The sequence below is a fragment of the Canis lupus genome, chromosome 2, assembly GCF_003254725.2.
Source record: "Canis lupus dingo isolate Sandy chromosome 2, ASM325472v2, whole genome shotgun sequence".
Taxonomy (NCBI): domain Eukaryota; kingdom Metazoa; phylum Chordata; class Mammalia; order Carnivora; family Canidae; genus Canis; species Canis lupus.
The window spans coordinates 67,659,031-67,686,047 of NC_064244.1; the positions used below are offsets into that span (position 1 = coordinate 67,659,031).

General features: G+C 41.8%; 1 protein-coding gene and 2 long non-coding RNA genes across 8 annotated transcripts in view; 2 read left to right on the plus strand and 1 right to left on the minus strand.

The window, feature by feature from the left end:
- KHDRBS1 (KH RNA binding domain containing, signal transduction associated 1) overlaps positions 1-23,934 on the minus strand; it is a 39,464-nt gene extending 15,530 nt beyond the window's left edge. For all 4 annotated transcript variants that reach the window (XR_003136524.3, XR_007407786.1, XR_007407787.1 and 1 more), the window contains exons 1-8: positions 23,389-23,934; positions 10,156-10,280; positions 9,222-9,338; positions 7,377-7,523; positions 4,577-4,710; positions 3,427-3,628; positions 2,845-2,912; positions 2,005-2,063 (exon numbers count right to left, since the gene is read on the minus strand). Coding sequence is in view for 1 of the 4 variants with exons in the window: in XM_025446976.3 (XP_025302761.1) it covers positions 2,005-2,063; positions 2,845-2,912; positions 3,427-3,628; positions 4,577-4,710; positions 7,377-7,523; positions 9,222-9,338; positions 10,156-10,280; positions 23,389-23,770 (1,234 nt within the window). In the remaining 3 variants the exon portion in view is untranslated. The remainder of the gene's footprint in view (positions 1-2,004; positions 2,064-2,844; positions 2,913-3,426; positions 3,629-4,576; positions 4,711-7,376; positions 7,524-9,221; positions 9,339-10,155; positions 10,281-23,388) is intronic.
- Positions 5,389-10,236, plus strand: LOC112659832 (uncharacterized). The gene is made up of 2 exons (XR_003136525.3): positions 5,389-6,400; positions 9,974-10,236. It is a non-coding gene; the product is annotated as an uncharacterized LOC112659832 (long non-coding RNA).
- Positions 23,935-24,470: 536 nt separating the features above from the next.
- Positions 24,471-27,017, plus strand: part of LOC112660512 (uncharacterized) — a 54,088-nt gene continuing 51,541 nt past the window's right edge. For all 3 annotated transcript variants that reach the window (XR_003136992.3, XR_003136991.3, XR_004813874.2), the window contains exon 1: positions 24,471-25,661. This is a non-coding gene — a long non-coding RNA (uncharacterized LOC112660512). The remainder of the gene's footprint in view (positions 25,662-27,017) is intronic.

A 27,017-nucleotide genomic window follows, 5' to 3' on the forward strand; every position in this document is an offset into this window, starting at 1 on the left:
CAACACCTTGCTTGAGACAGTAAGGAGATGAATCTCAGTGGGTCCACAATGTCCTTCTTCCCGTTCCCAAAAGCATCTGGCAGAAAGTCTTGGGTAATGTGGCAACTTTGCGAGGTCTTTCAGACTGGAAATCAGGTGGCCTCCCTTTCCACCAGTAAGTCAGGTTTCCCTGTTAAGAAGTGTCCTCTGGCTCTCTGGGAGGAACAAGCAAGGGCCACATTTCATGAGGCCTCCCCACCAGCAGAGCTGGTCCACTGCTCTGGCGGAGGGAAGTACAATTGAATGTATTCATAACACTGATATGATGGAGAATTCATGATTTCCTTTCTCATGCAGTAGTCCAGAGAAGCCAGATAACGTGGTTGACATCCTCAAATGGTTTTCCTTTGATACAGGGAAAAGCCTGAGGGACATGATCCCTTACTTCTACAGCTGACCTCTTATGAACAGGAGTTGGGATTATGAGCTTATTCTTCCCACTCGCCCCCATACTTTACCTATGCCAGTTCATCCCCAATGTATTTCTCCAGCTGCCTGCATTCACAAATATGAGCCTCCATCTCTACAGGTCTAAAACCTCTATATGGACCCGCAGTCCCACAGAACCCTATGCAAGCCTATTTATACCCTTAGTATGATAGGTACATCCATTACTTTCCAAGTGGCTTCTAGTACTAACAAGACAGTTTATTTTTCTAATTCTGTTTATAAAAGGTAGAAATCATAACAGATTAACTGCAGCAACATCACACCAGGAGCAAAAGAAGCAGTCTGACTCTTTCAGTCCAGTCTCTTTTCTGGCAAAACAGAAATGTAATTTAGTCAAACACATACAGAGGCCCCGTTGTGCCGCCTCACCAATGGATGGAATGCCCTAGGGCAATCCCACTGCCCTTTTAAACGGTGGCCTCAGAGCAGTGCAGCATTACTGATGGCAACTGTCCAGTACCATTTAGCTAGAATTGGTAAAAACCATTTCTCTAGGCAAGCAGCTGACTGGCTACTACATAACTGTGCTGAGGAGTAAAGCTCAGCTTGTCTGTCAGTGGGAGCTCTAAGAGGCTCCCCACCTCCTCCTTTTCAGCTAGGGGTAAGGAGAGACTGTTTACTAGCGTCTTAAGATGAACTGTCAATTACTGAGCCCCTCACCAAGCACTCTGGAACTCCCTCAAGTATGTTGAAAATCCTTGCATTCAAAAGGCTGCTCTCTCTGCACCCATTGCCACATGGCACTCCCTCTGGGGCCCATTAACACAGGGCCATAATTGGCTCTTGAGGACACTCTTGAGCAATGTGTTTTCAACTAAACCTCAGGGAAGACAGCTTGGTCCTACTGCCATTCCAGCCTCTATAGGTCCTTTGGGATCAGGGACTGAGTTGAGAGGTCTCCAAGCAAGTAAGGAGCTGAATTGGCTCTAGCTCTTATAGCCTCAGATCTGAGGCTGATAGGCACTCTTCTTGCACCCAACCTGCTTTTGGCTAGCTACTTGCCGTCTCGTTCTCTTTCAGCTAACATTTCCTCTACATTGAGATTCTTTTCAATGAGATCCAAAATCGTTGCTAAAAATGAAGTGGGGCTGGAGAATAAAGTTAGATATGATTAAGTTCTTATTATCTACTAATGTGGCCTAGGCACCAGCAGCAAAGGCCCTGCAACATGACCTAGGCCTGGCCATCTCTCCTGGTCTAACGTAGAAAAAGATCAACATCAACTTAAAAGTCTGCTGCTCCAACCAGACCAAGCTGGACCTGAGCCCTAGTTTAAGATACCTACTTAGCCTTCCAAGAGTAACAGTACCCCATTTCACCTTAAGAGCTCCTCTTTCTATGCCACATCACACAATTTCAATAAGAGAAGGACAGCTACTGTCACATCTACCAACATCTCAGCTTTCTAAAAGCTCCTCTTTCAGTATGTGACTGGTGGCCCCCAATAATTGAGTCACCAGCATTCCTGCAGGCACTTACTTGCACACTTTGCCCACCATGGAAATAAAGACATACCATAAGCTTCGTAAGAATCTTGAACCTCCCCATGTCCATAGTCATAATATTCTGAGTCCCTGAAAGCCAAAGACAGAGCGTTAGAGAGCTAGAGTAACTCTTGTTTCCATTTCTCATTCCTCTCACATTTCAGTCATTTTAATAGGTGTGGAAGACAGGAAAATGCTCGTTCTGCCCCATCTCCAAACCAGAAAACATTTCAAAACATATAGGAGCTAGTAATTATTTTTTTTAAGGAGCTAGTAATTATTAAAAAAAAATTGATAACCATAGCAAAGATGGATGCCACATAATTTAAAGTGAGAGAGCATAATCCAAAACTGACCATCTTAATTATAGTGTACACACACACATTTATAGGGCTCATTGGAAGAGAATAAACAAACATGCTGTTCCTGTCCCCACTGTATAATTATGAGACACTTTTCAATCAATCACAGACAAAATATGTATACACAAAAACATTATTATTTAAGACGAGTGCACAAAACAACCCAAGTTATGGTAGTAAGATTCTAGGCTTCCTTTTAAACTTTAATGCACTTTTAATGTGACAAGAATACATCAAAACAATTTAATGGCATTTTCCCTTCATTTCCATGCGGTCACAGCTCAGTAATTTTCCATCTGCTATTCCCAAATTCTACACTGTAAATTAAGATTCACAGCTATCTAAGCTTATAGATCTGTGTGCCCTACAGATATGGAAAGTAAAGGCGATACTTTCCAAAAGGGAGCCACGCTGCTCCTTAGATGTGTCCTACCTAAATCTCTCAGTTGCTCAAACTCCCTCCCATCCATCCCTAGGACACGAAACAGCACTTCTATTGCCTGACTTACCCTTGGCTCTGGCTGTAATAGCCTTCGTAGCCTTCATAACTCTGTTCTGCGTAAGTATCATCATATCCCTGGAACAAATAAAATGAAATAGTCAGAATCACACAGAGTAGGGAAGGTAATTACAACTCATAGGAGGATGGCAGACTCCCAGATTAACAATGCAAAACTTCCCTCCAAAATTTACACTCACTGGGGAATTGTTGAGAGAGAAAGGGTTATTTTTTTAAAAAACGAAACAAAACTGAACTACCAACCAAACCAAATCATCTTTCAAATTGTGGGCAGGAAACAAGGTAAACAGTTGAAGTTGAGAATTATCAGTAGTACTAGCAAAAAGACCCCTTACTAAAAGACTATACATATCAAGGTACAGCCTATTTCCTGTTTAATCTATTCACACATAGTAAACTGCTTAAAATGGAAAAAATCTTCTCATATTTTAATGCTCACTGCAAGAGAAGAGACTGACTCCAGATCTCTTATAGGTTGTCCCTGCCACCTATGTCAAAGGCCAACGCCCTATCATTCAACTTTGGCAACCTTCTAGGTATTGGGAAACAGCACACTGTTCCAACTCCTTACATATTCTTCATATGTTTCCGGCGCAGGGGGTGGAGGCAAAGGTATTCTCTGGATGCCTGCTGTCCGTGCTCTTGGTGCTGGAGCACCCCTCACCGTAGGTGGGGGTGGCACTCCTCGAGTCACGGTGGCACCTCTAGTGATGGCTCCTCTCACTGGGGTACCACGCACCAAAGCCCCCCGAGGTGGTCCAACACCACGGCCCCTGCAAAAAGAAAATTTACGTTAAATGGAGCTTTTAATACATCAACTAACACATTCCTGTTCAGATTTGTTTGCAAAATCTGGAGCTAGGCAGATTTCACGAGGCCTTAAACAGACTACTATTAAAACACAGAGGAAACAAACAAAACAAAACAAAAAACCCACAGAGGAACATATGGGTGGATAAAAGACCCATACTGGTGACTCCCCAGGTTCCACAGTGGGTCTGTGAATGTTTCATTGGTGGACTACTTTGGAAAGGCTGAATATTCCATAAAGGTCATTCACAAAAGGTAAAATTCTAAAGCCAGAGACCATTTTAAAATGTTACAACTGTCCAGAATTAAAAGACCAGAAGTTTCAACAGGACTGCTGCACCTGACTATGGCCAAAGTACCTAAGATCTACTATTCCACTCTTTTTTAAGATTTTATTTATTCATGAGAGACAGAGTGAGATGCAGAGACATAGACAGAGGGAGAAGCAGGCTCCCTGCAGGAAGCCTGATGCAGAACTCGATCCCAGGACCCTAGGATCATGACCTAAGCCAAAGGCAGATGATCAACCACTGAGCCATCCAGGTATCCCTACTATTCCACTTTTGATGGTACAAATCCTGAGGCCCCCTTCCAAGCTAGAGGTAAGAGCACCACTACGAAAGAGATGCTACCGGCCATCTGGTACCAGGATGGTACCGATCAAATTTATATCCTGGGAAACCCAGGTGGCTCAGCGATTTAGCACCACCTTCAGCCCAGGGCGTGATTCTGGGGACCCGGGATCAAGTCCTGTGTCAGGCTCTCTGCACGGGGTCTGCTTCTCCCTCGGTCTATGTCTCTGCCTCTCTCTCTCTCTCTCTCTCTCTCTGTGACAGTCTCTCATGAGTAAATAAATAAAATCTTTAAAAAAAAATTTATATCCTGTTTGTAGTTGTCTCCATTATTTTTACCTGGGAACAGGTGGAGGAGGAGGTGCAGCCCCTCGGCCTCTCACTGGCACCCCACGTCCTCGAGAGGGCTCCGGTACTCCATTCAAGTAGGAGAGCTCTAGAAACTGCTCCTGGCAGATATCATCCATCATATCCTGCAAATGAAAGATAATGAGGACTATTGTGCCATGTCTCCACCTCCTGCTGAGAAGTTGTCCAGCCCACATAAGCCTTGGATACTAAGACCAGCTCTGAATGCCCGGATGAAGTCTCAGGTCATGCATTCTCTGAAGTCAAATGGCACCCTACCTGTCACCTCTTCAAGGAAAAGTCCTGATGGCAGACCTCTCATTATTCAGCTGAAGCTCTTCATAATTAGTCCCTACCTAGCTCTCCAGATCACTTCTACCCATTCTTCATGGATAACCTCCTTTCAAGCCATGCAGAACAACTTGTTGCTCAGAACCTGGCATATTTATACACCCATTCTTGCAAAGAGCTCCCTCTTCCTAGAATAGTAAAAGCCACTACCGTTAATTAAGCTCTACGCCCTGGGTACTTTATAATAAGCTCTCTATAGATTTTGCAGTTTAATCTTCACGATAACTCTGAAAGTTAGTAGGCAGGTCTTCCCATTTTATGGTTGGGAAATAGAATCAAGGCATATAAAGCCACCAACTTAAGGATATACAGCTAGTTAAGTGGTAGACTTGATGTGAATTCAGAATTACCTGTCTCCAAAATCTAGGCTTTGAATCATTACATTACACTGCCTTTCTTGTCCACCTGAGAGACTAACTCTTACAAGATTTAAACTAAAATACTACCTCTTTTGAAAAACTTTCTTTGATGCCACCCCCACTCCCTCCTCTTTTTTCCATAGCACCGTGTAATTTTCTCTACCCAAGCACTTACCACGTCATTCTAGAATTGTCTTTCTCACTAGATTGTGAGAAAGGAGCCATTTTTGTAACTTCAGACCCAAGCAGAGTATTAGGCACCTACCAGATACTTAACAAATGTTTGGGATGAACAAGGAACCTGAGGCTCAGAAAAGTGAAATAATAACTTGTCCAAGATGACGCGGATAAAGGTCCCAGTCCAGTGCTCTTCCTACTGTACCAGGAAGCCTCTCTGGTACAGTTAATGGTTCTAAGGGGAAAACGGAGGCTCTGGTCATGGATGCAAAAATAGGCTCACTTTTTTTTTCTTCACAAGAGGGAAGAATTGAGTCAAATGCCATTTGCAAATCTTTTCACATACTTCCTGATGAGAGCCATTCAGTTTTAATACTCCATGCTTTTTTTTTATATATATATCACAGGTGGATAGAGCTTCAAGAACAGAAGATTCTGGTCACCATAGAGATGCCCCCCCTCAACTCTTCACCTCCTCCTATCTTACACACTACTGCTTGAGACCCACACTCTGGAGAATCAAGTAACCAATGACAGCCCATTTGTCTAGATTCTTCGAAATGCTACACCAATACGGAGGAAACCCAGATCTGCCTGATAGGCATCTTTTTAGAAGATCCACTTACATCAAAACCTTGCAAAGTCATCCCTTTTGAGAAATATGCTGAGACTAAGGATAAAGAGGAGATGGGCATTCCCCTATAGTCCTTCAGGAACTAGGTGGCTCACGATGCTTCAGTAGAACACCTCAAAAAGAGTAAAAAGGACTCCCTCAAGGAAAAATTTACCAGCTCTGAGTTCTTCTCTAGGATATTTTAAATTGGCTGTTTCATGTTTGAACATTCTAACGAAGATGAAGTACTTGGAAGCCAAGCAGCTGCTGAGACATCTGAGACAGTGTTGAAATTCTTGAAGCTCAGCATTATAGGTACACACTGCCTATAAATTTTTGCTCTACCAATTCTCACATCCTCTGACACATATAGTTCCAACTCCTCATTTTGCATATTCAAGAAAACCAAGAACTGTATCTCACCTCCTATTAGTTTTAGTGATAAAAACAGGATGCTTACTCAATTCTAGCTAAGAGTATTTCACATACTTCCTAAGGTTCCAGATTCATCCTTGGTTATTAAACATTCAACTGTAGTTTGTTAACTCTGACAACTAATAAGTCTTGCTGAGCAAAAATCACAACATTTTCTGCTTATTCAAAGAATGGACCCTCTGACCAGGTGGTAAAATAAGCAAGATATGTAACCTGGTCTGTCCCAATTCTTTGTGGGCCTCAGTTACACTCTGAAAGGAACTGCACACCAATTTGTTTAATATCAATAGTCAAGACTATAAAATCATGCCTCTTTCAAATTAAACTCCATGTCAGTAAATTCCTCCAGGAGAGAAAGCCCTGAAAGCACCCAGGTCAAAATTTAATATATTAACACTGGATGCTAGAAGCCTCTTGCTGTTATCTTCTACACTCTCCAAAGTCTAGAACATTAACCCCTGAGTACAAGGAGTTTACGACTATCTTAGCCTTCTTCTTATCATAACCTCCTGGTTCCACACTAGTACCAACACACTTAATTCAGTGAAGACTGTTAAATCTTTGTTAATCAGATGTTAAAACGCCAGACACACTGCAGACCCAAGATACTAACAATAGATCCTGGTATATAACCAAAACCACATTAGACAAGGAGGGGTAGAGTAGCTTTGGGGCACAGTGCTTTGAGAACTAGGTATAAGTAACACACTACCTCAGAAAAATGAACATAAATACAGAATTTGGTATGCAATTTCAGGTTATGCAGAGATCATGATTAAGAACCCCTGCCTTATTAGCAACAGTACAAGATCCCAGTTCTCTTTTGCTCAAAGATATAGGATGTGGATTTCCTTACTGGTACTAGAAACTTCTTGACTTCCTCCATAGCATGGGCCATAAGAGCGTAAGCCTCACATGGGGGTCCAAAGACTTCAATAAACACATGCAGATCCATATTCAAGTGGGCATATTTGGGGTCTCCACCTTTGCGCAGCTCTTCCTCCTATGGAAAAATGCAGAAAAACATCACATCACATAGAATGGGAGAAAATGATAGTTATTTCCAGCTCAAAGAGAAAGAAATTAAATATCTAAGAAAAATAGCAAAGTGTAAGACAAAAGCAAACAAAGTCTAGAGGATAGTAATTCACACAACCTGCTAAACCTGTAATTTGGTCTGCTAGTAAAAGTTAACCACTGTATTGAGTCCATGGTATATTCACTGCAGCTCTTACTAGGTGTAGAAGAGAGAAACTTAATTCCAGTCTTCATTCAGATATAAGCTGTTTGCCAAGCATGCATGCATTCATTCATTGCCAAGCATTTGTTTTTAAATTCCACGTAGAGGGATGCCTGGGTGGCTCAGCGGTTGAGTGTCTGCCTTCAGCCCAGGGCATGATCCTGGAGTCCCAGAATCGAGTCCCACACTGGGTTCTCTGCATGGAGCCTGCTTCTCTGCCTATGTTTCTGCCTCTCTCTCTGTCTCTCATGAATAAATAAAATCTTTTAAATCAATCAATCAATCAATCAATCCTAGGTAGAGCTGTTGAGCACAGGCTCTTCATTTTTTTTTTACACTAAAAAAAAAAAATACTATTTATTTTGGGGGTGGGGGGACAGAGGGAGACGGAGAGGGAATCTTAAACAGGCTCCATGCCCAGTGAGGAGCCCAAAGCAGGGCTCGATCTCACAACCCTGAGATTATGACATGAGCTGAAACCGAGTCAGATGCTTAACCGAATCAATCACCCAGGTGCCCCTAAACTTTTTTTATTCATTAAGTAATCTCTACCCTCATTGTGGGGCTTGAACTGAGGACCCTGAGATCAAGAGTCACATATTCTAGTGACTAAGTCAGCCAGATGTCCCAGTACCAGTTCTTTTTATTGTCTGGGATGTTCTAGGGGAGGAAAGAAGTCAGGATAGAGTGAAGAAAATCTCATTAGCTAGAATAACATACTTCAGCCCTAAGTGTATTCATCTAGTGAGAAATGTGAGTGGATAAAAGAAAACAATGTTCATCAGTTTAGGCTGCATAAAAGGAGCCCTGAATGACTAAGTTCTTAGACTGTACCTGATATATCTCATCTAAAAAGCTGACCCTAGAATGCTAAGACTATTCTGTTTTGGTAGAATTTTCTTTCTTTCTTTCTTTTTTTTTTTTTTTGAGTGCTTATAAAGAATACAAAGCTCATGGGCTACGACATGGGAAAAAAAATTAGCATTAGGTTCTGTTGTCAGGATTACTATGGTTCCTTTTGAAATACTTTCTTTTAGTGTTCTTTACATTCCAACTGGCTCTAAAAAAACCCAGACAACTAATCCTCAGATTCACCTGTACTCACAACATTACTGCTCTCATTTTTCAATGTTACTGGAAAGGGAATGTGCTGTTCACATTTTAGTGTCTTTAGTCTGGATAAGTTTTAGCATATACAGCTTCCCTTCCAAGTTTTCAGAGACAAGCTTACAAATGTGAAAGTTGTTACTGCTGCTTCTATTACGAGGCAGTCAAAAGTCAGGAAAAAAAAAAAAAACCACTAGGGCACACCTAGCCTCTTCCAGCGTTGCCAAACAAGTAAATTAACTAGGTCTGTAATCTCTTACACCCAACACAAATTTAAGGGATTCACATTCTGTATTTTTATAAGTACTGGCTTCCAGGAGGCATTGTCTTTTTGCCTCACTGATGTGAGCTTACCTTGGCTTTGTCTCTCATTGAGCCCTTGCCCAGCACAGAGATCTTTGCACCTGTCTCTTCTTGCAGTCTTTTGATTGTATTTCCTTGTGGTCCAAGGATCTTCCCCACAAAATTGAACTGACAGAAAAGAAAAATAGATTTCTAAATACGTATGTTCCTATAAAACACTTCCACATGTATTACTGTCTCATTTGATCTACAACCCTGCAAAATAGGGTGCATATTACCATTCCTATTTTACTGAAAAGGATATGCTGAGGATACACTGAAAAAAATGAATAGTCTAAGATTATACATATAGAAAGCAGCAGTTCCTAGACTTGAACTTGGGTTTCCAGATGTAGTCTAGTGCTCTTTCCAAATTATCACACTGCAACCCTTACTGCTTCAACAAACAAATATTTTTAAGGCAGTGACTACAGAACAGACATATGGCATTCTTTTATAGTACTTGTTTGGTAAACTAAATATAACTAATTTCTTTTCTTTAAAAAAAGGAAAAAAGGAGGAGGAGGAGAAAAACAAGAAAGTATTTATTTGAAAGTAAAACACTGATTAAGAAATAAAATTAACTTCATCTAGTCAAAGATTTGTGCTATATTCCCTGTATTGAGATTTTATCAATCTTTTTTTTTCCCCACATCAATCTTTTGACAGAGAGCAACTCTTCAGTTTTTTTCTTTGAACTTGGAGCCTGAATGTTTGAGAAAGAAACTCTTTTTGGTAATAAAAAGTTGATATTTCCTTCCTAGATATAGGTATACGGCTACTTACAGACTCAGATGTTTCAACTACCAAAAACAAGTACTACAAGTATGGAAGAGAAGCTTCACAGGCTCAAGGACCTAATGCATCACAATTTCCAGAAGTCTTTATTATAGCCCGTGGCTCTCACACCTACAAAGACAACCAAGTGAGGCACGTCTGGCCTTACCTTGGGATACTGCTTGACAGGTATCAGTACCCGCTCCTTCAGCTTCATGTTCTTATGAGAAAATAAATCCAAGTAATTCTCCTCATCGTCCTTTTTTGAATCTCCTTTCTGAATCTTCTCAATTTCTGAATAAGACAAACACAATTCAGTTTTTGTTCTGGTAACTAAATGCAAATATCCAAGTCTGCATAAAGCAAAAACAACATAAGACCAAATAGTTCAGATGAATGTGCTAATTTCAGATAGAGACTGGCTGAAAGCATCAAAGGTGTACAGAGTTAACTAGGAAACCCAGAGGTTGCTTCTTATGAAAGTAGTTTGCTCTTCCATCCCGACCTGAAGCCTCTACATCAGAGCCATTCAAATGTTTCTCAAGAATAAATGAATTTAACAAAACAAATGCAGAGAGATGGGGAAAAGAGGATAAATGACTTAAAAATAAAAAGTCTGTATCAAAAAAAGAGCACAGTCCTGATGAAGAAACAAAAGTTACTAATAAAATGAAGGGTTCCATTAAAATTCCACTGTGATATTAGAGCTTTGGATCATAGTAGTTCTTAAGAGTTTTTGAAAGACGTCATTCTTAGTCTGCCATTTACTAGTTGTGTAAACTTTCAAAAGTTGTTTAATTAATTGCCCTAATTTTTGGTTTCCTCATCTGTGAAATGGGGGGAATACCTATTTCACATGAGGCTGCTATAAAGACCGAGTAAAATAATGTATATACACACACCAACTAAAACCCATTTCCTAGGAAGTGCTTGATATACGGTCAACATTATCTAGGCAAATTCAATGTCCTAAAGGAAAACCAAGGTACTTTCAATTCCCAGGTTAAGATAGTTTCATCAGATGAAACTATCATCTTAGTATCCAAAAAGATCTCCTATAATTAGGGAACTTCATCCACTCATTGGAAGCATTTGAGTGCTTCCTATGGAGAGGCAGATAAGGGAGAGATATAGGAATGATCATTAACCACTAGGGGAGACTTGCCAAGGGCCAGGCATCTAACCTATAAAGTATAGGATACACAACAAAATAAGTCAAATATGATCTCCCTCTTCACTATGTTTATACACTGACAATCCCAGTCTATGAAGTTGGCAGTGAAATACACTTAAGTACTATGACAAGAGTACTAACAGAGATGGGGCAGTGTGCGCAAAGGCAATGAATAGCAACAAAAGGTTATATGGTCCACTGAAAACAGTCAAAAAAGAAATTTATACTCCCTAAAGTCAGTGGAACATTCTAAGTAACACCAAATATCCTCCTTATATACTATTCCCACAGTTTCTAAATTCTATAATTTTAAAAAATATTTTATTTTAGAGAATGTGTCTGCCCTAATGTGGGGGGTGGGGACAGAGGGAAAGAATCTCAAGCAGACTCCCAGCTAGGCAGGGAGCCCAAGCTAGGGCTTGATCTCATGACCCTGAGATCATAACTTGAGCTGAATCCAAGAGTTGGATGCCCAACCGCCTGAACCATCCAGGCACCTCTCTATCTTCTATAATTTTAAGGTAATGGTTCTCAAACTTCAGTATGCATCAGAATCACCTGGGGGCTTACTCAACAGACTGCTGGGATTTGTGTTAGGAATCTTCATTTCTAGCAAGTTACCAGGTGATGCTGATATTACTCATCTAGGGACCACACTTTGAAACCCACTGGTTTAAAGGGTAAAGATAAATTACTTCAGAGGTACCTGGCTGGCTCAGTAAGCAGGGCATGCGACTCTTGATTTCAGAGATGTGAGATTGAGACCCATGATGGTGTGGAGATTATTTTAAAATATTAAAAGATATATTATTTCAAACACATTCTGCAAACCCATACCTTTAACAGCCTTAAAAAATAACTGTTTAGACTAATTCCAGCTGTGAAGTACACAGATGAAGGAAAATCCTTTTGATTTTGACAGACTTTCATAGGAATTCAGAATTTCAAACTGAAGGCTTTCTGCTTATTAAACCAATTTCAGAGGTTGCAGAATATGGTGAGCTAACTGACCTGTTTATGCCCAAAAGCACAAACTCCCTCGCTTTCTGACAATTAAAACTGCTAATCATATTGCAAATATTCTTAACTAAACCTTTACTCCTATGAGAACTGTAGATGACGATGCTCTACACACTCCTATGTTTCACTGCTTAGAAAAGAAAATAAATTTGACCTTAAATTAACAGACTAAATGCTTCATTCAACACCCTGTTTGTTTGCTCTTTTACTGGTGGTATATCCTGACCTCTATTCTCCCCTCCCACTTACAGCTAATATTAGCTTTTTCTAGTCACCAGTTTTGAGCCTACCATCTCTGAATACATCTCTTCTTGAGTTTCCAGGCTGAAAAGCTGGGTACTCAACTCTCAAAAATCCTAGGAACAAAGATGCCACATTTGTGATCTGAAAACATCACCAAAGAGCTTCTAAAAATGTGGAACAAATTACATGCCTCATTTTAATTCTCTCTTGTGTGTCCTAATTGCTATCATCTAGTTAGGCCCTTCAGCTGTATTTTATACCATTTTCCAGAAACTTTCCTTGGCCAGTGCAGGAAGAGAAGACTCTAAGCCTGTTAATCTGTTGTACTCCTATAGGCAGCAGGGCTGCAAAGACTGAACCAAGAGAAAGGTTTGTTTTGATGCAATGGAATGTACCCTGTACATTTCAGGCCTTTCCTTCTATAACACGGCCTTCCTTTCTATTCTGTACTAGCTGTATCTTAATTAGAATCCTTGGGACGCCTGGGTGGCTCAGTGGTTGAGCATCTGCCTTTGGCTCAGGGCATGATCCTGGTCCGGAGATTCGAGTCCCACACTGGGCTCCCTGAGAGGAGTGTGCTTCTTCCTCTGCCTATGTCTCTGTGTCTCTCATGAATAAATAAATAAAATATTTTTTAAAAAATGAATTGGTTGTGTTTTAAAAAAAGGAATCCTTTTGTACATTTTATCTCTTAATTTAAAAAAGAACATTAAAGCATTTTTGGAGAAGTCACAGAATGGTGATTTAAATAAAACCGAGAACTGAAAAGAAAAAAAGGGGAGGGGCGCCTGGGTGGCTCAGTGGATTAAGCACCTGCCTTTGGCTCAGGTCATGATCTCAGAGTCCTGGGGATTCTGCTTCTCCCTCCACCTCTGCCTCTCCCCACTGCTCATGCTTTCTCACTCATTCTCTTTCTCTCTTAAATCAATCAATCAATCAATCAGGGAAGTTTAGCCTAGAAAGCAAAACACAAAGAGGTAACTTTAAGTCTTTAAGAGGGCTCATCTTCCATGTTTGGAAGGGGAAGGACTGAATACTCATTCAATGTCTACTATGTATCAAATGCCCTACAAATATTACCTCATTTATCCTACAAAATAACTCCATGAAATAGCTGGTACTATTTCCATTTTACAAAGGAGGAAACAAATTCAGAGAAAAGTTTCTAAGTCACAAAGCTGTTAAAGTACCAGAAAAAGGATCAAAACCCAGGCTTTCTCCAGCTTCAACCTCATACTTTTAATACAGGGGTAGGGAGAGGGGGATGGGACACATATACCTTAGTTAAGCAAGGAAGAGCTGATTTTGCAAAATTTTGGGTACAGTCTTCAACAATTCTGTATTTCTCTCCTTGGCCTTACTTTTCTCAGAGAGCTTACAGTAGGCTATATTGGGGAGGGGAAAAAAAATCAAGAAGCTTCCTAAAAATGGTTTAACCCTCAGGCTAAAGTACTTTCTAGACAACATTTTGAAACCAACTCCTTTAAGTGATCTTTGCTTGGGCCTCTGGAGACCTTGGATGTCCCAAGAGCCAAAGAAAGGAAAGCTAAGGTGTAAACAACAGCGAGGTGACCCATTTGTTTCCTAGCCAGATGCTTACAGAAATCGTATTTCATGCAGTGCCTGTGTCAGGAATTTTGCATTTATTGTTTCATTTTGTCTTTATAACCAGGACTATCCCTATTTAACAGGTGCAAAAAGCTGGGCTCAGAAAAGTTATGTAACTTGTCCAAGATCACAAGACTAGTTAGTGAGGTACTTAAATCCAGGTCACTCCTTCCATCAGTCAGAACAAATTCAACTATTCTGGTGGCATTTCTTTTATTCTTTTACTATAACTTAACCATTCCTTTTTTTGGTTGGTCTTAGCACAGACTGTAAGCTCTAAAGAATGAGGTTTTTCTTTTTTCTTTTGGTGCAAAAAGGCGGTTTTATTAAAACACAGGGACAGGACCTATGGGCAAAAAGAGCTGCCAAGGATTGTTTCTCAAATGCATATCTCAGAGGAAAGAGCATGAATTTTAAGCTAGATGGAACTGTGTTTGATTCCCAGTATTGTTACATACTTGGTATGTGATCTTCAGCAAGTCATTAAATCTTAGTCTTCCCATCTTACTTTCATTTTTAAAAAAGATTTTATTTGAAAGGGAGCAAAAGAGAGCATGGGGAGTGGGGAGAAGAGGGAGAAGCAGGCTTCCTGCTAAGCAAGGAGCCCGATGTGGGGCTTGATCCCAACTTTGGGATCACGACCTAAATCAAAGGCAGCCATTTAATCAACTGAGCCACCCAGGCACTCCTCCTTCTTACTTCTTAAAAAAGGAGGATACTTAAGAAAAGAAAAAAAAAAAAAGAAAAGAAAAGAAAAGAAGAGAAAAGAAGAGATCTAATAAACAAAAATGTTAATACTAGAGAAGTTTGGGAAAATTACATACAAATTTTATCAACTGGATAGGCTAAAAAGACTACCATGTATGTTTCATTAACAACATGTGATAAGGGCTGTATAAGCTATAAGACAATGGTCAAGATTCTCTGGCTAACACTTTCAGAGGCAGTGTTTTTAAGAGGGCAAGATTCAGAGGATCTCTACTCCAAAAGGTCAGGGATCATGCCCTCCTCTCAACTCTCAATGCACTTGCTTCATACCTCTAACTACATTATTCCTTCCTTTGTTAATGATTTCTGGACCCCTTCCAATCCTAAACTGAGTACCTGCCATTTTTAGTATAATGCCTAATACAAAATAGGCATCTATAAATGTTAACTGAATGAAAGAAACATACCATTAACACCATCAATGATTCATGACTATCATCCCCAAATTTGTAGTTCTCTGCCCTGTATCTTTTCTGTTGATATCCACCTTGTGGAATCACAAGTCCAGTAAGCATACTACCTCTGTATAAAAAAATTCTATTTTTTTTATTGATCAAATTACTTAACTGTTTTAAGCAAGAGCAGAGACCAATAGAGATTCTCAATCTTTTTTTGGGGTCATGGGCTCCTTTGAAAATCTGATGAAAGGTACAGATGGGTTCCCTAGGAAAAGATAACACAATATTTCACAGACAAGGTTGACTGACAGTGGGTATTGGTTCAGAAAAATCCCCCTAGTCTGAGTAAAGAGCCCTCTAAGGGGCTCAATTCTCACATTCCAGGATAGTGGCAAACCCTATTATGACATATAGACCATGGTCTCCTGAATTTCTTTCTTATGATACAATTTAGAGATTAGAGCTTTCTCTGTTCTTTTTTGAAGATTTTATTTGAGAGAGAGGGAGAGCATGTGTGTACATGCACAAGTAGGGGGGGAGAGGCAGACTCCACGGAGCAGGGAACCTACTGTGGGGCCCGATTCCAGGACCCCAAGATCAAGATTTGAGCTGAAGGCAGATGCTTAACCAACTGAGCCACCCAGGCACCCTTTTTCTTTTTTAAAAAAAGCTTTCTGAGGTAATTGTAGATTTATATGCAGTTCCAAGTAATAAAAAGATCTCATATACCTTTCACCCATTTTCTCCATAATACTTTGCACATATATAATACAATATCATTACCAGAAAATTAACATTAATACAATCTACTGACTTTATTCAGATTTCATCAGTTTTACACCCATTTATTTATGTTCAGTTCTATGCAATTTAATCAGTCACACGAGTACCACCACAGTCCAGGCGCAGAACAGTTCCATAACAGTTCCATTCCTCACCCACCCTTTTGTAGCCACAGTCCCCTCTCTCCAGCTGTCCCCCACCACTGGCAACCACTTATCTATTCTCCATCTCTACTATTTTGTATTTTCAAAAATGTTAAATTAATAGAATTATACAATGTTTCCTTTAGAGATTGGCTCTTTTTACTCAGCATAATTCTCTTGAGCTCCAACCAAGTTGTTCCACTTGTCATTTCTTTTTATTGCTAAATAGTATTCCATGGTACCTGTTTACTCACCTATTGGAGGCATATGGTTTGTTTTCATTTTGGGGCTATTATGAATAAAGCTGCTATGAACACTCATGCACAGGTTTGTGTTAAACTAAGTTTTAATTTTTCTGGGATAAATGCCCAAGAGTGCAATTGCTGAGTCGTATGGTAAACATATATTTAGTTTTGTAAAAAGCTGCTTTATCAGAGAAAAATGTATGCTAACAATATTTTATACTTAGTCTCACTAGTATTATGTTGCAAAAAAAGTAGTATTGTACTGTATGTATCTAGCCTACTGGGACTTGCTTTTCTAATATTAGTCTAATATTAGTAATATTATTATACTAATATTAGATTTCCAAGATTTTTCTATGTTGTTGCATGTAGCTGTAAGTTTTCGTTTTCACTGCTATATAAATATTTTATTTTGGGGATCCCTGGGTGGTGCAGCGGTTTAGCGCCTGCCTTTGGCCCAGGGCGCGATCCTGGAGACCCGGGATCGAATCCCACGTCGGGCTCCCGGTGCATGGAGCCTGCTTCTCCCTCTGCCTATGTCTATGTCTCTGCCTCTCTCTCTCTCTCTGTGTGACTATCATAAATAAATTAAAAAATTAAAAAAATATATATTTTATTTTGAAAAGTTCAATCTCCAATCAATGGTGAAACACGTTGCACCATTTTGTGAACAAGGTGCACTATTTTATGAACAAGGTGTACCATTTTATGAATGAGGCATTCATGTACAAAAATTTCTTTGGGCATGTTCCTAGGAATGATGTTGCTGAATTTTAAGGAATTTGAAAATTAATTTTCAGATGAAATGCTAAACTGTTATCCAGAGTGGTTGTATCAATTCACACTTCCACCAGCAATGTTTAGAGTTCCTTCTAATTCTCATACTCTCAAACCCTAAGTCTTGTTTAACCAAATTTCCATCAGTACTTCAGATTTTCATTATTTTCCTGTCTCCAAAATTTTTTCCTCATTTTTCTTCCTCTTTTATCTACTTTATATTCAACATGTCAGGTTGAAAAAATAAACCCAGGTGGGGCACCTGGGTGGCACAGTTTGTTGAGTGTCTGGCTCTTGGTTTCCACTCAGGTCAGGTCGAGGTCGTGGGATGGATCACCGTGACCAGCTCCAGCTCCACAGTCAGTATGAAGTCTGCTTGAGATTCTCTCCCCCTCTGTCCCTCCCACTCATGCTCTCTCTAAAATAAATAAATCTCTTAAAAAAAATAAATCCAGTTGGAATTAGTTTGGAAAATGCAAAAGATCAACATGTTAATTTAAAAGTCCTGTCGGGCAGCCCAGGTGGCGCAGTGGTTTGGCACCGCCTGCAGCCTGGGGTATGATCCTGGAGGCCCGGGATCGAGTCCCGCGTTGGGCTCCCTGCATGGAGCCTGCTTCTCCCTCTCCCTCTGCTGGTGTCTCTGCCTCTCTCTCTCTCTGTCTATAAAGAAATAAAATCTTTAAAATAAATAAATAAATAAACAAACAAATAAACAAATAAATAAAAATAAAAGTCCTGTCATCTTTATAATGCTAGTCCCCTCAACCCCACAACTTCCCCAGGACATGGCATATTTCTCTTTTCATTCAGATCTTTATCACCTTCAATAAAATTTTAAAGTTGACAATATAAAAAAAAACAAAAACAAAAAAAAATAAAGTTGACAATATGATCACAATATTCCAATTCTTTATCTGTTAAACGGAGATAAAAAAAAATTCTCCCTCCTATAAAGGCCAGGAAGACTGAATGAGTAAGTAGCATACTTCATGGCACATGTTAACATGCTCTACACAAGGTTAAATATTATTTAATGTTATTATTCATGTACTTTTAAAAATATATATTTTATTTATTCATGAGAGACATAGGCGGAGTTTGGAAAAGCAGTCTCTCTGCGGGGAACCTGATATAGGACTCCATCCCAGGGGGGATCACAACCTGAGCCAAAGGCAGATGTTCAACCACTGAGCCATCCAGGTGTTCCTTCACATACATTTTTGAACTGATTTTTATTGCTTACCCCAAGACAACTGATATTATTTTTTAAAAATTTTTAATTTTTGATACTATTCCAAGAGACTTTTTATTTATTTATTTATGATAGTCACAGAGAGAGAGAGAGAGAGAGAGAGGCAGAGACACAGGCAGAGGGAGAAGCAGGCTCCATGCACCAGGAGCCCGATGTGGGATTCGATCCCTTAAGAGACACTTTTTTTTTGATACTATTCTAAAAATGATTTTGTCAATTCTTTTCTAATTGGCTACTGCTCATGTATCAGAAACCTACTGATTTGTACATCTCTATCTTGTAATCAGCTGCATCACTGATCACTTTCCTATGTAAACAAAAATATTGCTCCAAATAGTGATAATCTCTGCCTGCTTATCCTACTATATCTATATTTGGTTTAGAGTTCTTTGCAACTAATTCCACTTTCTGAATTTAATAGGTTTTGCTAGCTCTGTGATGAAATGAAATAGATATACTTTTGGGATCCCTGGGTGGCGCAGCGGTTTGGCGCCTGCCTTTGGCCCAGGGCGCGATCCTGGAGACCCCGGATTGAATCCCACGTCAGGCTCCCAGTGCATGGAGCCTGCTTCTCCCTCTGCCTGTGTCTCTGCCTCTCTCTCTCTCTCTCTCTCTCTCTCTGTGACTATCATAAATAAATAAAAATAAAAAAAAAAAGAAATAGATATACTTTTAGAGCATATTGTGAATGAAATAAAGGAATTAAGTATTCTGAAATTTCAATAGACTGTCTTTAAAAGTCTACTGAGTGTTTTGAAAGATGGATTTCTAGGTATATTTTCAAGATCTTCTGGGGATTGTTAATCTCTTCAAAATGTTTACTTACTCCTGAAACATTTACAAACTTATATTTTCCTAACTGTACAAAGTAGAAAAACGCTGATACACATACAAGAATTTTATGTTTATTACATAAATATGTAACACAAGATAAATTATTTTTTGTTTCAGAAAACAAGCATGTGTACTCTGAGTCCTTGCATGTCTGCAAATGCATTTAATTGTCATCATAACTGAGTAACAATTTGGCTAACACAGAAGTCTATATTCAATATGTAAGTCTTTCAGAACGGTGTTGATATTTTTCCATCATGCAATGAAGATGAATATTCATTCATCAAATATTTAGTAAGAGTCCATTCTGGGCAGCACTCTTCAAGAATAGGAGATATAGCAGTGAACAAAAACAAAGATTCCTGCTCTGGTAGAGCTGACATTCTAGCTGTGAAGGAGTGGTTAACAAATACACACATAACTACAATATATTGTATATCAGATGCTGATTAAGTACAAAATAAAGTAAAGCTGGGGGACATCTGGCTGGCTCAGTCAATAGAACATACCACTCCTGATCGCAGGATTTTTTTTTTTTTTAAGATTTTATTTATTCAGGAGAGAGAGAGTGAGAGAGAGAGAGAGAGAGGCAGAGACACAGGCAGAGGGAGAAGCAGGCTCCATGAGGGGAGCCTGACGTGGGACTCGATTCAGGGTCTCAAGGATCAGGCCCTGGGCTGAAGGCAGTGCTACACTGCTGAGCCACCCGGGCTGCCCTGATCTCAGGATTTTAAATTTGAGCCCCACGTTGGGTAGAGAGATTACTTAAAAATAAAATCTTAAAAAAAAAAAAAAAAAAGGCTAGGGAGGAGTGGCCTGGGTCTTGAGGCTTCTCTTTGGAAATGAGCAGAGGTACCTGAGGAGAGTCAGTTCCAAGAGCTAGGCTCTGCTCTTTGGGTTTCCTTCTTCTTTTGGCATTATCATCTTTACTGCCCTGTTAGCTAGCACTCCAATGCATTCTAATAAATTGTAATATTTTGTCCAAGTAGTACAAAATATTTTAAGGTACAATTTGTTGCAGGTTACTATATATAGTTATATAGTAGGGGGTGGGGTGGGTGAAGAAGGTTAGGTATATGGATCCAGGCTCAGACTGACTTCAAATCCTAGTTATGCTGATTTTCTAAATTTGTTACTGTAGACAAATTAATCTCTGGGTATCTTGTAAAAATGAGGATAAGAATAACGTTCTCATAATATTGTCACAAAGACTAAATATATGACTTAAAAGTGCTCAGTCCAGTGCCTGGCACAGTAAGTATTAACTATGTTTTTCTTACACATATCCTTATTAGAGTTTAAATACTACTATTCTGTCTTCTCAGTGTCTCACTTCCTCACAGTGGGTTGACTTCACTACAATCCCTTTTCCAGATCATTAAAAAATATGTTAAAAGCCAGGTCCAATGTATATCAAGACTTAACATATACCCCAAGTCTGCTCTCTCAATGAGCCAGCATTACTTCAACTCCAATTCTCCAATGAAAAATTCAGTTTAGGGATGCCTGGGTAGCTCGGTGGTTGAGCATCTGCTTTCAGCTCAGGGTGTGATCCCAGTCTAGGGATCGAGTCCTGCATCGAGCTCTCTGCGAGGAGTCTGCTTCTCCCTTTATGTCTCTGCCTCTCTCGTGTATCTCATGAATAAATAAATAAAAATATTTTTTAATTCAATTCATTATAAAAAAAAAGACATCAAAAAACCCAAGTTAAGGGCAGCCCCAGTGGCGCAGCGGGTTTAGCGCCGCCTGCGGCCCAGGGCGTGATCTGGAGACCTGGAATCGAGTCCCATGTCGGGCTCCCTGCATGAAGCCCACTTCTCCCTCTGCCTCTCTCTCTCTCTCTCTCTGTCTCTATGAATAAATAAATAATCTAAAACAAAAAAAAAAGAAAAGAAAATAACTTGATTAAAATTAAAAAAAAAAACAAAACCCAAGTTAAAAAATATTAAATACTCTCTTGTAACAGAATTTAAGCAGTGAGAGAACAGTGAAAATTTTAAGTAACTTTTCTAAAAAAGATTTTTTTTTCAGTAATCTTTACATCCAAGGTGGGCTCCAACTTACATACAACCCCAAGATCAAAAATCACATGCTCTACCGACTGAGCCAGTCAGGCACCCCTGTAAATAACTTTTTAGGATCAACAGTTTTGTTTTTTTTTAAGATTTTACTTATTTATTCATGAGAAACACAGAGAGAGACAGAAACATAGGCAGAAGGAAAAGCAGGCTCCCTGTGGGGAGCCTGATGTGGGACTCCATTGCAGGACCCTGGGATCACAACCTGAGCCAAAGGCAGATGCTCAATCACTGAGCCACCCAGGTGTCCTCAAGGATCAACAGTTTTTGATGGTTATCCTAAAAAATCACCTTTTACTTAAAAGAAAACACTGTACTAGGCACTTGGTGTGGTCAGAAAGGCAAAAAATACCTTGTTTTCATACTTTACTCAGTACCACGGATTTACAACTATTAGAAAACTGTGGTGACAAATTATTATCTTTATTATTATGGCCAAAGGGAATGGCGCCAGTGCTTTTACATGACACTTAATTCTCTCATCATCCCATTTTCCAGATAAGGTTACCGAGGTTCAGAAAACTTCCCAAGAAGTTTAATTAAGGGTCAGAATTTCAAACCCAAGCCAACACCTTTAAGTTCTAAAGTTTGTTATTCTCACTCATTTAACCTGGACTGCTTAAAGATTAAAGGAAATAAAAATTAGACTACCAAGTCAACCTTTAGCATTTAGCTTGACATTCTTAAGTCTGCATGTAGTTGCTTTCAAACACCTGGTGTTTGCTATATTGCAAGACAACATGAAAAATATAAAGATTAAAAAAAACATCCTGGCCTTCAAAACGACTGCCAGAAGAACACAATGAACAGTAATGTTTCAAACAATCTGACTGTGTTACAGAACAGCAAAACACCCAATTGAAAATGTAAGCGATTTATCCAAATGTTCTTATTTTTTTACCACAGCGAGATTTGTTTATTGCTTTAAAAAAACGAAGACCCCTTACCAATGTAAGGAGATAGAGAACAAAGGGGAGGGAAACGAAATATCGATCAGTCCATTATATCAACCTTGCCAAAGAGTCCAACTACTCATTTAGAGTTGAAGGTTGCAACTTTTTACTTGCTTATAAAATTCAGGTCATATAAGAAATAACTTATTAAAACAACGTTTAAACTGTAAGTGGGGGCAAAACAGACGGCTTTAGACTAGGTGATTAGCCAGTTAGGGCAGGAAAGGAGCGTTAGTCTACTGGCACAGAACAAAGACTACTTTTCAGAATCTATTTCACTATTGAAGCAAAAAGAAATAAAACAGGAAGACCAAGCCTTTCAGGTACAAGCATCTTGCAACTTCCCTCAATTTTTGTCCATCTTATTGAGTGAGGAATGTCCTGCAAACCAACCTTTACCTACTCCGATTCCATTTCACTGTCTCTAGGGCTATTCTTACCCTTATGATGAACACCACCTTATAAAATAAAGGGGTCCATAGCAATGATCATTTTATCGGCCCAAGTCGGAAGTCTGGTTCGGAAAGCCTCAAGATCCGATTCCCACAGGTTGCTCCTGCCTCCGAGCAACTTAAGCTCCTGTTACCGCTAAGTCCGACCCGGCCCCAGAGAACGCGGCGCGCTGGACAGGGCACTCCAGCCTCACCCCATTTCACCCCGGCCCTCCCTCCCACGGTCCCTCCCCGCTCCGGCTGTCTTCACCCCCTACACCCTCAGTAGAGGCGTCTACCGCCACCTGCAATGAAGAAGGCTTTCCCTTTGGGGGTAGGGGGAGATAAAAGGTTCGCTTCTGGAAGGATCTGAATACTCAGAGCGCAGGGCAGCTGCAAAAGGTGGGAGGGGGAAGGGTCGGCAAAGGGGCGGGGAGCGCAGCGCTATCCATCAAGACCTTTGCGCTAAGAGATCACCAAGTCCCCTCTGGGCCTCCACCGCAGCCTCAGAATTCTCCCTCGCACCGAGGGCCGGGATGGGAGCGTGGAATCCAGGCTCCCGGGATGAGGAGGAGAGGAGGGGAGTTCACGATGGCCTCGGCCCCGAGGGGGCGGAAGGCAGGCGGAACAAAGCCACCGCTACCCATGCCCCCGGGGGGCCAGACGACCCAGAGGGACCGGGGAGGCCCGCTTACCTGCCGTCAGTAGCTGCATGGCGTGAGTGAAGGACGGGTCGAGCGAGTCCTTCTCGGCCATGAGTTCGGGCAGGTACTTGTTCTCCGGCTCCATCTTGACGGAGGCAGTGGCTGAGGGGGGCAGCAGCGGGGTCGGCGCCGGACCGCCCACCGTCGCGTCGGGGCCCGTGGCCGAGGGCGGCAGCAGCGGTGGTGGCTGCGTGGCGGGCGAGGCCCGGGCGCCCCCCCGGGATCCCCCTCCGCCTCCCCGCGACCGGTGAGGCAGCGGCGGCTGCCGAGACGGCGCCTGACGCACGGAGGGGTGGGCACCCGAGGGGTCCATGGAGCCGCTGCGGCCCGAGGACCGGCTCATGCGCGCGGCGGGGTCGTCCCGGCGCTGCATCGGGGCGGATGTGCGATCGAGGGATCGAGGAAGCGACGCGGCAGCGGCAGAGGCCCGAGCGGCGGTTGGCGGGGGTGGGAGAGCGGGAGCGACAGCGACCGAAGCCGACCCGAGCGACCCAGCGAAAGAGAGCACCGGAAATGAGGCGGCGCGCGTGCGCAGCCAGCCACCGGCACCGCCCTTGGGTCTCTCCGCGGAGAACAAAGTCTCCAGTCGGGCCACGGCGCCTGCGCACCGCCGCGGAGCCCGAAGAAGTCGCCTCCCCGCTCCCCTTTTCCCTCCGAGCCCGCCAGGCCAGAGTCTTGTGCGCGTGCGCGAGTGGCCGCGGGCTTCGTTCGTTTTCTCTTCCACGTGACTCGGCGCTAGCGGGACACGTGTCTCCTCCCCCTCTGGCCGGGTGCGCGAAGGGGCGGGGGCTGTGGAATGTCTTTGTCTGCGCGCGGGCCCGCGGAGTGTGGGGCGGGAGACCTGTTACTCGCGGGGCCACGCCCCCGCCAACGGCTGAGCGGCGGAGGGGGGCTGCGCCCAGTGGGGTTCCGGGTGGGAGTGAAGTGGGGTGGATATGGGGTGGGTAGAGGGGGTCCCTGAAGTGTAGAAAGGAACAGAGTCCGGCGCGGGGGGTCGCTGGAGGGCGGTCTGGGTCGGAAGAGAGGAGAGCGACTGCCTGAACCGGGGGGGGGGGGGGGAGGGGAGGTACAGGACTCGGGGGAACTAGGAGAGAAGAAGGGACGACTGAAAGAGTCTGCTTCGGGGATGCGAGGTGGAGTTGGGGAAGGGACGCTTGCAGGGAGAAACTGAGGAAGGACGGGCCAGGGACTCGAACGAAGAGGGAAGGTTTAGATTGGAGGCCTGAAGTCTAGCGAGGAAAAGGGCGCCCGATAGGAGCAGGAACCTCAGAAGTCCTATCCCATGATTTCCAATATAGTAGGCTCTAAAAGGTGAGCCATTGTTGGTCTGAGAAGTCGTCTTAAAAGACGAAGACGAAGCATTTTAGCTCCTTATACAGTGCTGCTTTCTGCTGACTTTAGTGTTTTCTTCCGCAAAAAAAGTGAGGAAGAGGTCAGGTCCTTAATCCGTGATGGTTACTTATACCACTAGGATGGCTCCTTCTACTGATGCGAGTGTTAATCCCCCTGCCGCTGTTGGACTCTTCACAATGGATCATTCCAGACTTGCTCAGAAAGAGCATTACCACTGCTCTCCAGGCCAGGGCATATAGTGGACAGTCTCCCACAACAGTCTCCTCATCTTGGGGGTGCTATATGCAAATGAGCCCAGGTCTCTACTTCCAGAATTCTCAGAAACCTGGTGCTTTCCCTAACCTTTCTTTCCCTCCACAGATTTGTGTTTCCCCCATCCAAAGCACTCCCTTTTCCTTTTGGATCAGTTCCCCTAGTAAGCCCATGCTTTTCAAAACCATTTCTGGACATTGTCTTTTGTGTGGCTGGAAACTTAATTGTTGGCTCTGAAACTTAGAAGCCTTCAAACTAGGGAAGATTTAAGGTCTGGCTACCATCTGGGGGTGGGGGGGATTACCCACAGAAATGAGAACAAATATCTCCATAAACTATCACGTTTATTATATATTACTGTTATGTATATACAACAGTAATATATTACTGTTAGTACTTGACTTTGAAGTAGCATTAGGTAGTTTATAAGTAGGAGAAAACTGTTTTTGAGTAATTGTAATGAAAAATGTAAAGTGACCAGTGCCAAAAGATAGGTGACTATTAAGTGCCATTGAATTTCAAGGCAGGAGATAGATTTTGGCCAGGGGAGAATGAGTTCCAGGCAAGGGGAAGTGTGAATAAATGAACATTCAAAATGAGAATGTCAGAGATGCGTTTAAGGACTGGAAGTAATCCAATTGCAGACTATGAAGAAATAGGTAGGTTGAGAGAGCAAATGCATGGAGGAGGGGAAAAGGGGGCAAGGTGGATTTTATAGCTCTCTTGCAACTCATTCCTGCTGCTGTCCTTGAAAATCCTGTTTGGGTGGGAGTGGTATTACAAATGGCTGAAGTGTCCTTGCTCTATAATGAGATGTCCAGATGGAGGTACCTTGAGCTGAGGCTAATAAAACTTTGATAAAGAAGTGTCTGAGAAGGAGCTGGGTAATGGTATCTGTGGGTTTCTAGACTAGAATCACCAGTCTTTCCGGATGGCTGCCAAACCTTTACTTATTTGAAAAGAGTGGGGTTGAAGGGAGATTTGAGTTCTTCCTGATGAGACAAAAGGTAATCTCTGAGGCAACAGGTTGTGACGTTGTCCTGTACTTAACAAGTAAGGGATGCAGCAGCCTTCAGTTGGGGTGGAGGTGGGCCGGGGCCAGTCCAGGGGCTGAAGGGAGTTCCCTGGAGGTTAGAAGAGTAATTCCTGTCCTGAAAGCCCAGAGGTCTGGAGCTCATTTTGTGTTAACCATGATATCACCTGGTTCTCCAGGTTTGACTAAAGGTATTAACAGTATAAAGCCTTGTGAAAAGACTGACTTTGGAGTATTACTAGACAGATTCAAACACGACAATGCCTTGTCTTCGCTGTGTGTCATTAGCAAAAAGCACGGCCTGTCAGAGCCTTAGTTTCCTCCTTTCTAAAGTGGAGGTAACTGGTAATGACATCTACTTTGCAGAATTTGTGTGAACAAATACCAATGTAAACCTCCTGACAGAATTTAGAAGCAAAAGAAAAATTATCATCCTGCCATCTAGTGCCCAATGAAGAGTTTGAGGTGCTTCATCTCGGTTGTGGATCTCAAAGGCCTGCTCTCTAATCTGTATCACTTTCACTGACTTATAACTAGATTAATTTGGAAGGAGAGTTTTTCAAATACACTTTTACCCTGTTTCCTCCTATAATCCAGTTACTATGGTGTAGTAGGAGCAATTGAGAGCATAGTTATTCAGATGGAGTTGGCTGCTTCTTACCTGCTGGATGCTTGAGCACATTACTTACCCTTACTCAGCCTCTCCTTCCTCTTCTTTGATAAAATCAGGAGTTGAAACAATACCTACCTCCGGGCTATGAGGATTAAAGCACTCGGCACCAGGGATGGTAATTAGTAGGTGCTTGAGAGGTGATAGTGACCATTGTTATTATTACTACACGCATTTTTTTTTGAGTACCTTATTACAGATTTTCACTTTCATGTGAGTCCCTAATGGATGGACTGGGAAAGGTAGAAATTTGTCTAGCTGCCTGATCTGTGTGATCTCTACCAATGGAGATCCACAAGCCCTGTCTACCTC